The sequence below is a fragment of the Erigeron canadensis genome, chromosome 9 (genome assembly GCF_010389155.1).
Source record: "Erigeron canadensis isolate Cc75 chromosome 9, C_canadensis_v1, whole genome shotgun sequence".
Lineage (NCBI taxonomy): Eukaryota > Viridiplantae > Streptophyta > Magnoliopsida > Asterales > Asteraceae > Erigeron > Erigeron canadensis.
Genome location: NC_057769.1, coordinates 10,534,685 through 10,548,977, shown reverse-complemented (window position 1 = coordinate 10,548,977; position 14,293 = coordinate 10,534,685). Strand labels below are relative to the sequence as shown.

Here is a 14,293-nt window from a genome sequence, read left to right as displayed (position 1 = left end):
ATGGTTAAAAGGAACAAGAATTTGTCCACTGCCGTCATTTTCTTCGAGTTTTGGGGTCAATACCTCCATGGTAGACATCATTCACGTAGATAGACATTACCTCCATTTTCAGGTAATCAGATTCTATCTAAATGGTAAGAAAAAACCTTTGATTTTTGCATGAGATAAGGATCGAACTTCTGATTCCAAAAACCAAGATGTTTACCACTCATCTAAACGGAAAGGATTCCAGTCAAGTTGAAAAGATCGTAACCCTTAAATGAAAATCTAAATGTTTAACATTTAAAGATAAATTTTAAATTTTGACACTTGATTTTCATTCAAAGGTCTAGATTTTTCCGACTAGTCAAATTGGGTTTTAAGAATCTCTTTTCGATCTAAACTACGTTGCTTTATAAAATTATATCTGCATTTGGAGCTTTTGTTTACACAAATGTTTAGATTATAACTTCAATCTTTTATAATCATAAATATAAGTATATAATGGCCACGGTCGTATCTAATTTCGTCTTTTACAAGGTATGAAAAATAAACAGTTACACTCATGTTTAAAGATAAAAAGATTTACTTCAATAAAATATCAGAATTATTTGTAAGTGAGGTTTAGGTTATGTTGAAACCCATGAATACCCAATAATACACATAGTCACATACATACTAAATATTTCCAAATTGACTGGAATGATTTTTTATTGCTAGAATCATTTTCACCTTTCAACTTATACCAATTATTCTTTTTGGCCCTATATATTCTCACGCAACAAAGCATAATTTCAAAGTCACTCTCACCCTCAAACATGTCAAAGCAAACATACAAAGTATGTTGGTGTTTCCGGCGTAGGTTCAAAATGGGCGAAGCTGGTCCTCCAGCCGATGTCAAGGAACTCTTTAGTCAATATGCAGAGAATGGTGTCATGACTGCTGAACATTTGCAACGGTTCATGGTCGAGGTACAAGGAGACGATAAAGCGACCAAAGAAGAGGCTGAGGCTATCATCGATGCTACTATCAAAGAGCTTAAACACCTTCCGATCTTTCATAGGAGAGTCTTGAATCTCGATGCATTTTTTCGGTACTTGTTTGGTGACTCTAATCATCCTCTACCTTTTCCTCCTAAGGTACTATTTATATATATTGATAAAACCCTACTTGATGATCATCTTTATAAGAGAAAACTTTTATTAGTTTGAAGTTTGTTTAGATGATGTAAAGAAATAAAAATCTTTTGATATATAGTATCATATATAATTCTAAATCGATTTAATTACCAGGTTAGAGTTTCATAAGTGCACTCAAATAATTAAGTATTCCTATATCGATGGTCTTGTCGTCACTTATATTAAGATATATGTTTTTCTTTGTCATCACTTTTATAAAGAAATTTAAACAATTATTATTGAATAACTAAATGGTCTTGATCACACTAATTGTTAATGAAATAGAATACATCTAATCATGATAAAGAATGTGTACTTTTTATAGCTAGGAATAGAACATGTAATCATGTTACATGTAAATGCGATTAAGGGAGTTTTAGCAACGTTATACCCGGTCATTTACATATGAGAGAGCAAACTCTTTAAGATGTTGTCAGAATTCGAACCCGACATGGGCGCACCAAAGTTGAAAGTGTTAACCATATATCCATTATGTCTTTCTAAAAAAAAGGAATCGAACATGTAAGATTATTTCTTGTTGTTAACAAATTAGACCTTCAAAAACTAGTATATAAATCATAAGAACTTAATTAAATGGCCATTTGAAATGATCCTTAATGAATAAATGGAACCATGAGATTTTTATTAAGATTAATTACTTAATTAAATGTTTTGGAAATTGATAATTAGGTTAATTGACAACTAATTCTAGAATTAATAGATAGTAGCTTTTTATCATGATTCTGAAATTCTTGTGAACATACACGACTAGTAGTTTAGCACTTGTGTCATAACATTGGTGATATAAAAACCCAAAACATAAAAGAACAAAAACAATACAAAAAAGATAAAAAGATTCATATATTTTATCTTTCCAAATGAGGTCTTTTCTATGTTGAGACTTGAGAGTAGCGCCGATGTCAAAGACTTGTAAAGGGTCACATGGGGTTGTGGTGCATGGTACCGACAATAACATGGGACCTAACCTAACACAAATTAAGAAATTAATACTTCATTTTAATATACGAGTAACATCCAACATTAGGACAGATCATCTAATTCATATATTATCATCATCATATTATTATTATCATATATACTTGTACTACTAATTAATACTAGGTATTTGCAGGGTACGTTATCGTAATAGTTTTAATATAACATTTAACATTAAGATATATTATCTATTGAGATCATAAATTGCTCCTAAGTTTATAATTGATCACCGTTTTACATAATATATCAAAGAGATGCCATCAAACAGTTATTAGAAGATATTTATTTAAATCCGTCTACCGTAAATAGTCGACATGATAGGAATGATGCGAAATGAGATCCAGAGACGGGTGGGGACTAAGGTAGCTAGGTGTCTAGCTAGTCTAATGATTTATAAATAAGGCTACACATTTCTTTTTTTCAAGCGGTAATTTTAAACTCGGTGTTGTTTCAACTTCTATGGAAACTTGGAGATAATAGAAAACATTCTATGTTTCCAACCCCGCAATATTTTGCTTCCACTCCAAGAACTTGAGATTTCAAGTCTTATTTAAGTATTAATCCATCTATTAATGGATGATGTGTATTATTTTTCATGATAAATATATTGATATGAAATTATATATTTAACATTAATTTAAAAATCTTTACTACTTTATAAAGCAAAAGCCTATTGTAATTAGGAAAGAAATAATATATAACATAAACAAAGATATTTATGATATTTATGGTCAAATTAGGAAAAAAAAGACTTGACCAGTCAAAATAGAATAATTAAAATGGGACGAAGAGAGTATTATTTATTAAAAAAATTATAATAACATGCATGATTAACTTACAAGTGAGATTGGGTAATCACGTTTTTTTCGTAACTCCTAACGAGTGGCTGAAATTTAAAACAAATCTTTACGACTATTGTAATGTGTTACACGTTATTCTGGCACCTTCTTCCTTAAATTTTTTTTTTGAAAAGTAACCTTCTTCCTTTAAATATTCGTCTTTTAATTATATGACTAGTAATTATGATTAATTATTAGTGAAAGGCTATTACGCATTTAGTTAACATATAGTGCTTTGTCCATTAAAGGTTAGTTTAGTACTTTAGTGTATCACATAATAATTTTTATACATATTACTCCATGACACACCTCTTTTGTGAAGAAAAAAAAAATGCGATTCTATTATAAGTAGGCATAATTAAGTAATTATGTTCTGAGTTTTAAGGAGGCAGCATATGTTAGGTTGACTAAATTCCAAAACGTATTGCAAAATTAATATATCAATTGTACAAAGTTATTATTTGGGAAATGATTAATCCTTTTAATATAATGCCCTAAAAATCATCTTAATTATTAGATGAATACATTCGGCAAAATCAGAGATTAAGATTAGAAAATAGAATTAATAAATATTAAATGTCATATTTTTAAAGTTTTAAAAGAATTATTAGGCTAATGTTTAAGAAAATGTATCATTTTCCTTATTATTTACATATTATAAAGCAAGTAATTATGTGTCATATCATTTAATCATATTCGATTCATAAATATTTTATCATGACGTTGTACCAAACTTATAGTGTGTGCATTTAAGTCAACCAATAAAACGTCGGGGACTTCTATTTATATATTATTTAATTTCGGATGTTGATATATATATGGACAACTCATAGAATGTAGATTTTTAAAATTCACGTTTCCTATAAACTTTAAATGAGACAATAACTTCCATAATGTCATGGACCTTATCAAGCCCATAATCATACATCACGTCATATTAGTTTTCTATAATTTGTTACCTTTTAAAAATTTACTTTTTTACTCTTGTAAACCTTCTCAAGTTTATAACTACTTAACTAGGGCTCACTTAAATTTTCTTAAAATAATATTGAAGTTATAATATAAAATTAGTAATAGATTCGATCACCTTATTTTTTATTTCATTAATCCACAGATATGAACCCCTCCAATTTCTTTTTCTTATGAACCTCACCAAATAGTGCATTTTCCCTGCGATGAACTCAACATAGACTCCTATTATATATTGATGCCCCAACGACCACCATCAAGAGATCGCAAGACACGTATTAAGTAAAAGAAATACAATATTTAAGTAAAAAAAAATAAAGAAATATTTTATTCGATCGAATAAAAGGAAGATGAACTTTTTTGCCACGGTATATATTTATTTTCTTCTTCGAAAAATAAATTATTAGGATAAAAAACCTAATGGTAATTATCATAAAAATAGATCTATATAAAAATTATGTTGACAAAGAAAGTGGCATATACTCTTCAGTGCAGAGAAAGGAAAACCAGTGTTTGGTTTTACCAACCTATATATTTGTGAAATGTGTCGTTTTTTTAGCATTTTCCTTTATTTTAATAAAAAAAAACTGACATGTGTGTGTTAAAAGTTATTTGACTTTTTTTTTCTCTGATCCTAATCCTAATCCTAATTCTAACATAGATATACTCATATACAGATATTGCATTAACAAAACACGTGGACCGGTGGATACTTTCAATTCTTTGGGTTATTTTTAAACAGAGACTTTTGTTTCTCCAATTCTAAAATGTTACATATGATGTTCAAATTCTTATGATTTTCAAACACCTTTAATTATTGTTTATTTGGGCCATAATGTAAACCTTTTTAAAAAGTTAAACACCCAACAAATGACATTTTCACATTAACGTTAAATTCCCACAATCCAGCTAGTTGATATATAATGACACATTGATAATGATCACTTGTGTTGACTTAGGCATATGCTTAGATTATTATTGTCTTGGAGAATCATTTACAAAAAAAAAATGATATATACAAGTTAAATAATTAAAATTACGTATTGTATTGACAATTCAAATAAGAGTCGCAATGGGTTGGTTATTGCCTTATTGGCCCATTATGGACTAATGTATATATTGTGTGTTAGATACCCATTTTTCAAAAATCAGATAATTACAAAATATAAGGTAAAATGACACATACTTGTAAATTATAAGATATTTTCCACTAATGTTCAAAAAAAAAAAAAAATGTTTACCACTGGTTCAGAGTTCAAGTCTCTTTTGAAACAGATGTGTATGAATTTAGTTAAATCCTTATAAGTGAAGACTAATAGTTACATATAAAAACAGGTGATGCATGATATGGAGGCTCCATTGGCACATTATTTTATCTACACGGGCCACAATTCGTATCTAACAGGCAACCAAATAAGCAGTGACTGTAGCATTGTGCCCATCATTGAATCCCTTAAGAGAGGTGTTCGAGTCATTGAGCTCGATATGTGGCCTAATTCTACCAAAGATGATATTGATATCGTCCATGGAGGGTATGTAACGCAACCTTCCTTCTGTTTATTCTGAAACTAGATGAACAAAAGTAATACACAATCTTAATTTTTAGTACTGTCCAAGTCCATAATTACAATTTTAATCCGTTTTTAGTTATTGTATACTTAGAAACAATGTAAGAGTCCATTTTAGGAATTAAGCAATGAGGGTAAGTCTTCTAGTTGTATGAGCCTTAACTTTAACTTGATTGTTTACATAAAATGCAGGACACTAACAGCGCCGGTCAAATTAGACAAATGCTTAGAAGCCATTAAGACGTATGCGTTTGTGGCATCTGATTATCCTGTCATCCTTACTCTTGAAGATCATCTTACTCCTGATCTTCAAGCTAAAGTCGCAAAGGTAATTTAAAGATATACATTTAAGACGTATTCATTTTTTTTTTTTTTTAAACGACAAATTTGGCCTTTTTATATACTGAACTTCAATTTTAGAGGAAATCAATTTTGGGAAAACCTCTGTCTCCATTTATGAAAGCATTTTACTCTTTGTACCCAAGACCTCAAAGTCTCAAGTTTCCCCAAATACCAATCCATCCATTGATGGTTGGTGTATGCGTTTGTTGATGGTTACAAATCTTACAAATTTCATCTTGGGCTAATTCCTTATAGCATTGAAGCCATAGTTCTTGATGCATTAATGACTTATGCTTTGTTATAAACTTACACTTGTTTTGTTAGATGGTGATGGAAACATATGGAGATGTCCTGTATACTTACACTGGACCCGACACTATGAAAGATTTCCCTTCTCCGGAATCACTTAAGAAACGGATTGTTGTCTCCACTAAACCACCAAAGGAGTATCTTGACACCACCAAGAGCATGAAAGAAAATGATGAAGGCTCATTGAAAATGAAAGCCTCATCTGAAGAGGATGTATGGGGTGTGGAATTATCAGAGCCTCGCGAGAAACAAACATTGTTAGATGAGGTTGGAAATTATATATATAAACATGTATAAATAGTTATTCATCTCTACGCATTTCTTAAATTTTTGTACAATCCTGAACAAGCGTAGATAAATACTACGACACATTGGTTTTAAACCAACACACGTACTAAATGTTGTTTAGCTGATTAAAATGCTGCATGTTCATTTAGGATCACAAAGATGAAGAGTTTCAATATGAAGAAGAGACTGTGAAACAAAATATGGAGCCGGAGTACAAGGAATTGATCGCAATTCAAGCAAAGAAATTAAAAGGAGGAGTGAAAGACTGGCTACACGACGATCCTACTGCAGCTAAGCGGATTAGCCTGAGGGAAACACGACTTGAAAAAGCCATTGAGAATCATGCAACCGATGTTATTAGGTAAACCAACAGTTTCAATATGGACACATTAAATGGTAGATTTGTTAAAGTGACTGAAGTCTGGTTTGATTTTTCTTTAAGGTTTACCCAGAGGAACTTGTTAAGGGTGTTTCCAAAAGGATCACGAGTTGACTCATCAAACTACAATCCTTTAATTGGTTGGAGTCATGGGGCTCAAATGGTTGCATTTAACATGCAGGTTGGTAACCTTACTATACATATTAGTTTGGCCCGAATAGACAATATCGGGTCAATATAGGACTTTGTCAGTTAATTGTTTGGACTTTTTGGGTGAAAAGCATATCGGCAAAGGATTTTGGTCATAAAAATAAATTGTACAATAGCATTTGAGAAATTCCAGAGAAAATGAGAAATTACCTGTCAACCCATTCATAATGACCCATTTTAACCCATTAAACGACCCGAAACTTTGACCTTTTTAGAAACTAATATCATTTGTTTTCGCAGACCCATGGTAGGTCATTGTGGTTGATGCAAGGAATGTTCAGGGCCAACGGAGGCTGTGGGTATGTGAAAAAACCAGATTTGTTTCTCAAAAATGGCCCCGATGACAAGACCTTTGATCCTAAAGCAACACTTCCTGTAAAAAAGACTCTCAAGGTAACACAAACTTTCAAGTTTATGACCTCTAGATTATGAGTTTGAGTTTATTTGTAGTCAAATATATTCTTTTGCAGGTTAAAGTTTACATGGGGGATGGATGGCATTTGGATTTCAAAAGAACACATTTTGACATTTATTCACCACCAGATTTCTATGTCAAGGTTGACTTGGACTTTCCATCTTCTAATCTCAGTTGACTTTTCCTAATTTACTTTCAAAACTAATAAGAAAATCAATTCATTTTAGGTTGGAATTGCTGGAGTTGAAGCTGATTCATTGATGAAGAAAACGAGGATCATACAAGACGACTGGCAACCAAAATGGGAACAAGAGTTTGAGTTCCCATTGACGGTTCCAGAGCTTGCATTGCTTCGGGTTGAGGTACATGAATATGACATCGGCGAAAAGGATGATTTTGGAGGACAAACTTGTCTTCCTGTTTTTGAACTACGGTCAGGGATTCGAGCTGTACCACTTCATGATCAAAAGGGTAATAGATACAAATCTGTGATGCTTCTTATGAGGTTTGAATTTGTATGAGTTGTTTTATCTATTTACGTGTGGTTCGTATTTGTATAAATCAATGTATGGTTTTTGTAAATGTATAAGATATAGAAAAATTACGTTTGTAAACAATATATGATTCAAAATTTACAATATGTCAAACATCATCTATTACTATGTTTTTTAGATCATCTATTAATAAAGTTATAAGATGCCTCCAATGGTTATGGTGGCATATTCCAAAATTTGTGAGGGTTATTTGTGTGTTTCCCGTTGGATCTACATTTGTTTCTATGGGTTTGTTAATAACCTTAATTAGGGTTAACAAATACAAAAGGGTTTCTTCATTTGCGCACTGGTTAATTCTCACAAGATTTCTGCCAACAATGATGAATTCTATCTTAAATGATGAATCGATGTTCAAAAAAAAAAGGATAAAAGAAGATAAAATAAAATGGTCTTTTGATCGGTACTATAAACGACTATATGCATATATAAAGGTTATAAAAATCTAAATACTAATAAGCTAACATGATGTTATATAAACTGATAATTACCTTATAGTGTTCACTATAATAGCAGTTTAATACATTTGATTAAAATGTTCACTATGATAAAGTTGGGCCATACTTTGAATTTTAGGCCATAATATGAATTTAAGTTGGGCCTATAGACGAAAAATTATACTCTGTATAGTTTTACCATTGTCAAATGTCAAGTATTCGCCCCACTTCTATCTTGGATTCGAGTCACTCTTATATACGAACAAGTAAACATTGAAAGTCCAAAAAAGAAAATAGATTCTAGATAGATATCAAGTTTTGCTTAAGATGGAGAGTTAGTGCAAAGGACTTCAAATTCGGTGATTTGGCCGAATAATAAAGCATAGTAAAATATTAAAACAATATTTGTGTAATTTGTGATACAAATCGAGTCATTCTGTTTGTACGTCGCTGTTACATTTCTAATACAATGGAAACATTTTAAAAACGGTTGCGTATTTAGAAGAAAATATTGCTTTAAACATAAGGTGTCGCTGGTTAATGTTGCACTTCTTTTTGTGTTGCATAAACAATAATGCAACATCTTTAAGTTTTAAGCCTAATACAATACTTTATCGGTGTTACCATAGTAGTAGTGTTTCATAGGAGCAACATCCATGAGTAATGTAGGTAAATAAACTGATGCTTTATAACAAAATTACAATTTGATATTTAAGCACAAACTTTAATTGCACTATATTCATCGTATCGTAGCGAAATACGGGTAAAAAAATCTAGTTATATTTAATTTTTCTGAACATAACTCATTTAATTATCTCAAAAGCCCAAAATTACCTAATTTTAAAAAGGAAAATGATTAATCCTTCCAAATATCTTTCTAAAAATCTTTCTAAAACTTTTAAAGCATGATATGTGTATCCCACTTACTATCTTTCCTAATCTCAACTTTTAATTTTGCCACATATTATAATTTTATAATTAAATTTTTTTTTTCGTAAAGTAGTGTTTGGTAATGTCTTAATTAAAAAGTCATGACTTAATCTTGCTTAATTTAATTCATTAAGTCTATCAAATATATTTGTTATAACCAGTGTTGCAAATATTGGTCATCTCGGCCGATATATCGGTGATATATCGGATGTCGGCCCTTCACTGATACGAAAAATGAGTTATCGGGTCTAGTTATCGTTTTGGTCAATCTTGAAACTTATCGGCCAATATCGTCCATTTCGGTCCTTTTCAGTCAACAAAAAAAGTTGACTTTTTTATTAAAAAAGAAAAAGGTAAAATAAGATTTTAGAGTTTCTGGCTTCCATTCTCATTCACTGGTTTCAGCCTCTCACACACCTAACCCCCACCTCGCTATTCCCCACCTTTGGCCTACTTGTGGCTATGATTTCCGACGATTCCAGTCGCCGGCGGATCCACCACTGGCCAATCCACCTCTGGCAACAGCTATTTGTGCTCCAGTATGTTTCTTACTTTCTTTTCTTTTCTTTTTTGTAGTTAATTATTAATTAATTATTTATTATTTGAGTTCATCTTCAACAATTTTTTATTTCGAGTTGTAATTAGTTAAGTACTTTCTTTATCCTATACTTTCTTAATTTTCCTTTTTGTTATAATTTCAAGTTGTAAACTTGTAATTACTTTTTATTACTTCATATTCCAGTTGCAATAAGCCAATAAGTTACTTTTGTAGTATTTTACTTTTCAATTTGTATTACAAATTGTATATATTGTTAGTATATATATAAATATTAGAAAAATTCACAATTTAGGGTACCCGATATATCTTACTTATCACTTATCGGGGGTCGAGCGATAATAAACCAATAACCGATATTTACAACCTTAGTTATAATTATACTTACTTAATTCATATAAACATTATGTTTTTATTGAGTCACTTTATTTTATAAACAAACAAGCCAAGTAAATCATTTCTCTTTTGAAAAGTTAGGCCCAATCTTCCTCTAATTTATACAAAATAAAAGTCACAACACAACTGAACTATAACCCCCTCTTCCTCCCATTTTATACACACAACTAATTATAACCTAACCCGTTTTTCGTTCCCTGTTCAGTATTCCCGACTTAGACATGACCCGACTCTGCAATTCCGGCAACTGTGATATCTCAATTCGCAAACTTTCTCAATTCTGACGGCCTGCATCTGCTTTTTGAGTTCCGTTTTTCCCCACGGTATGATTCTTATCTGTTCGTTAGTTATGATTATGGTTTTGAATATGTGTGTATAATATAAATATATGTATATGTGTATAATTGAATTCTATTTGAGAAAAACTTACATGAAAACTACATAATATTTAACTTTCCAGCCTTACTAACAATTAAAATTATAAAAAAAATAAACATAAAAAACTAAATAGTATTTTCTTCTTATTCAGTTGCTTCTTTCATTAATGGGTGAGATGAAGCAATAATTGAAGTAAAATACCAAATAACAAGTGTCTAATGATTAAGTTATATGCATTTGATAGTTTTCAAAATATTTTCAACATTTTAATGTTGAATAATAATTTTTGTCTTTGATTAATGTGAGCTAAATTTGTTAGGGATTTAGAATAAAAAAATTGGTTATAGCCTGTGAAAAGTATGCGAAATTTGTAACATATTATATTTTTTATGAGCATATGATATATTGTGCCTTCCAATCCAGCCATGACTTCCATTGTTTACCTATCCAATGGACTTTATGACATATATTGGCTAGATATCTAGTTTGAGTTTGTGGTCAGTAGAATATTGGCTAAGAATATGCTTGTGATTACATTTCGGCTAAGAATCAATTATTGTGTTAAGAGGTTCAGACAAGTATGGAAGATAGAAAACCTGAACCTGTAGCAGCGCTTGAAATAACTATTAATGGGGAGGTGAAAGGTGAACTGAAAATCAAGCTTAAGATCAATGAGGTATCGGATACCGTAAAAAATTTTCTCCATCTTTGCAATGGAGTGAATATAGATGGAGAAGTGTCTTATTTCTACCGTGGTGCACCATTTCACCGCATCATCCCTGGCTGTATGTGCCAGGGAGGTGATTTTGAACACGGAAATGGATTTGGAGGCCGCTCGGTATTTGGTCTTTTTTCTCATGAAAACCATACTCTTGTACACGGTAAAAAGGGAGATGTGGCTATGGCGGGGGCTCAAAGTATTGGTTCCCAGTTTTATATCATTTTTGGGGAAGCTCACCAACTCGATGGAGATTTTGTTGTTTTTGGGGAGGTTGAAAAGTCGTCTTTCCACATTCTTGATTTGATAGAGCAAGAAAGATGTGTTGATGCGGACGACGGGGAGCCCAAAAATACAGTAGTTATCGCAGATCTGGGCAAATGGTAAATGGTCAACCAAGTTGGTCAATGGCGAAAGAGTTTAAGTAAGCAAATTTTTACTTCAATTTCTTTGATTTTACATATTAAGATATGATCCTTACTCTTTTTGTTTTTTTGCAGTTGGCTGGGCCGCAAGTGTGTAGACTATAACACTGATGATGACGGCGATATACCACTTGTAGGCACTGATTATTTGGTATGAAGTGTTAAACTTATTTATAGCACTTATTTAGGTACTTTAAGCTAGAATTTATGCTATCTAGTTGTAGGATGATTTGTAGCTACTTATATGGTGTCACATTCAAAGGGGAGCTTCGACTAAGAGGACTTCCTAAAAAGTGATATTCTCATTGTTTTGGTTTTATGATTTTAGCCCATCTTAACTTTATCCAAGTATCAAATAGTTCGGATTTATGCTATCTACTTTGGTTTTATTACAATCGTTGCGAAAAAATTATATATCAATCCTCTTTTCCAGCACCTTGATCAGATAGAACCCACGTTTGTTAACCAAACACAATCGACTTGGAGATTTGTGATAGGCGATGTGGAAACCAAACTAAATCCCTATAAAAAAAAAATTCCAACTGTATTGCCTTGGTACTGCCTTTAGAGGCTTAGATTTACTTCCGGTATCTGCATTAAGCTTTGCCTTTTACATGCCAATATGCTATGGTCCGGTTACAACTTCGAAAACATGGGCAGGTCGTTAATCATGCTAAACAGCCACTTCATGTAAAAAGGCTAGATGAGATCGCGTGTCCAACTTGTGACAACCCTGTAATTGAAAACCAAAAATTTCATGGCTGACAACTTCAGGGATTTAGTGAATTTTCCATGTATAATGGTTAACATGAAACAAAGTCACATGCCCAATGGTTATATATGCAAATTTCCTTTGTGGTTTTTTACATTTATATTAATCATATAGCGAGTAATCAAAATAAAACAATCTTGTGGATCAAAATTAGTGTATCAATTCTCCTATATATGACTAACTTCTTCACAAGAAGATGATTGCAAATTGTCAAATTGAAACTACGGGAAAGAGAAACACGAGTTAATGAAACTCATTACAGGGTATCTGGAAAATGAATATGGATGTAGGTACTAAAGAGAATAACTCGTGTAACTGATAAAAAGGCAGCAAAGCAAACGTAATATGTGTCTCGACATACTAATTCAAATACAAGGAAACAAATGGGGAGAATTAAAAGGAGCTGAATATGATGGCTATTCCACTATTAGGCCGGATGGTGTACCCGGTGAGCAACCTGATCACCGCCGAGTATCGATTTGCACACCATTTCATGCAATAGGTGCCGCAAGGGTGGTGAAAAAAGTAGGCACCGTCGTCCCCGACTTCCTCCAACCTTTGTATCCGTTTTGTTGACCGTTAATCATTTAAATCTTTTTGATTTTTTTCAAATTATATTATATATCAAAAACAAAGTCTCGAAAAGCGTGTACGGAATAGTATATTTTTTATTTTTTTTACTTTTACCACATAAGTTTCAATCTTTACATTTTTAGCACTAAACTATAATACTTTTTAATAAATTTTTTGTTTTATTTATTTTCACCACAAAACTTTCAATTCTTTACACTTTTAGCACTAAACTATACTCCCTCCGTCCCATTATAAGTGTCTTGTTTTAAATATTCAAAGTCTTTATTTATCAACTTTGACCTTAATTATTTTTGTTTGTGTTATATAATAGTTGATGAAAGTTACATGAATTGATTGAGTTTTAGATATATTTTCATTTGGTATAAATTTCATCAACAATTATATAACACAAAAAAATATATTTAAAGTCAAAGTTAAAAACAAAGACTTTGAATATTCAAAATGTGACACTTCTAGTGGGACGAGGGGAGTAATATTTTTTAGTAATAGTATACTTTTTATTTTTTTTACTTTCACCACGGAAGTTTCAATCTTTACACTTTTAGCATTAAGTTATAATACTTTTTAGTAAACTTTTTATTCTTTTTATTTTCAACACAAAACTTTCAATCTTTACACTCTTAGCACTAAACTATAATATTTTTTTATTAAACTTTGTATTCTTTTTATTTTCACCACAATATTTTAACTTTTTACACTTTTAGCACTAATCTTTCATAGTTTTTAATTTTCTTTTACTTTAAGGTACGGGAAAGCGGGTATAGAATAATATAATTTTTATTTTATTTTATATATTCACCATAATAGTTTCACTTTTTACACTTTTAGAACAAAACTTTTATAATTCTTAGTAAACTTTTTAATCATTTTATTTTCACCACAATATCTTAACTTTTAACACTAAATTTTTCTACTTTTTGATAATCATTTATTTTAACTATAACATTTTAACCTCATACACTTTAGCAACAAACTTTTTAACACATATATTAAAAAGAAATGTACGGGAAAACTTGTAAGGAATAATGAACTTTCTATTCATTTTATTTTCACCACAACATTTT

The 14,293-nt window shown here is 31.1% G+C and overlaps 1 protein-coding gene and 1 long non-coding RNA gene across 3 annotated transcripts; both read left to right on the top strand.

The window, feature by feature from the left end:
* Nucleotides 1–763: 763 nt before the first annotated feature.
* Nucleotides 764–8,128, top strand: LOC122581680 (phosphoinositide phospholipase C 2-like). The gene is made up of 9 exons (XM_043753931.1): nucleotides 764–1,118; nucleotides 5,297–5,493; nucleotides 5,722–5,857; nucleotides 6,196–6,447; nucleotides 6,618–6,829; nucleotides 6,911–7,028; nucleotides 7,298–7,450; nucleotides 7,528–7,614; nucleotides 7,700–8,128. Exons 1-9 carry the CDS (start codon nucleotides 798–800, stop codon nucleotides 7,991–7,993), a joined length of 1,770 nt encoding a protein of 589 aa, XP_043609866.1. The 5' UTR covers nucleotides 764–797; the 3' UTR covers nucleotides 7,994–8,128.
* Nucleotides 8,129–10,468: 2,340 nt separating this feature from the next.
* LOC122582711 lies at nucleotides 10,469–12,258 on the top strand. 2 transcript variants are annotated; one of them, XR_006321227.1, is made up of 3 exons: nucleotides 10,469–10,665; nucleotides 11,295–11,862; nucleotides 11,939–12,258. It is a non-coding gene; the product is annotated as an uncharacterized LOC122582711 (long non-coding RNA). The 2 variants fall into 2 exon arrangements; XR_006321226.1 differs by having other exon boundaries at nucleotides 11,287–11,862.
* Nucleotides 12,259–14,293: the final 2,035 nt, after the last annotated feature.

Bases quoted from the DNA above. Each gene is read 5' to 3' on its own strand.
- LOC122581680 (XM_043753931.1), top strand. From the start codon at position 798: ATGTCAAAGCAAACATACAAAGTATGTTGGTGTTTCCGGCGTAGGTTC. The intron at 5,858-6,195 runs GTAATTTAAAGA...TTGTTTTGTTAG, and splicing joins TTCAAGCTAAAGTCGCAAAG to ATGGTGATGGAAACATATGG. The intron at 7,615-7,699 runs GTTGACTTGGAC...AATTCATTTTAG, and splicing joins CACCAGATTTCTATGTCAAG to GTTGGAATTGCTGGAGTTGA.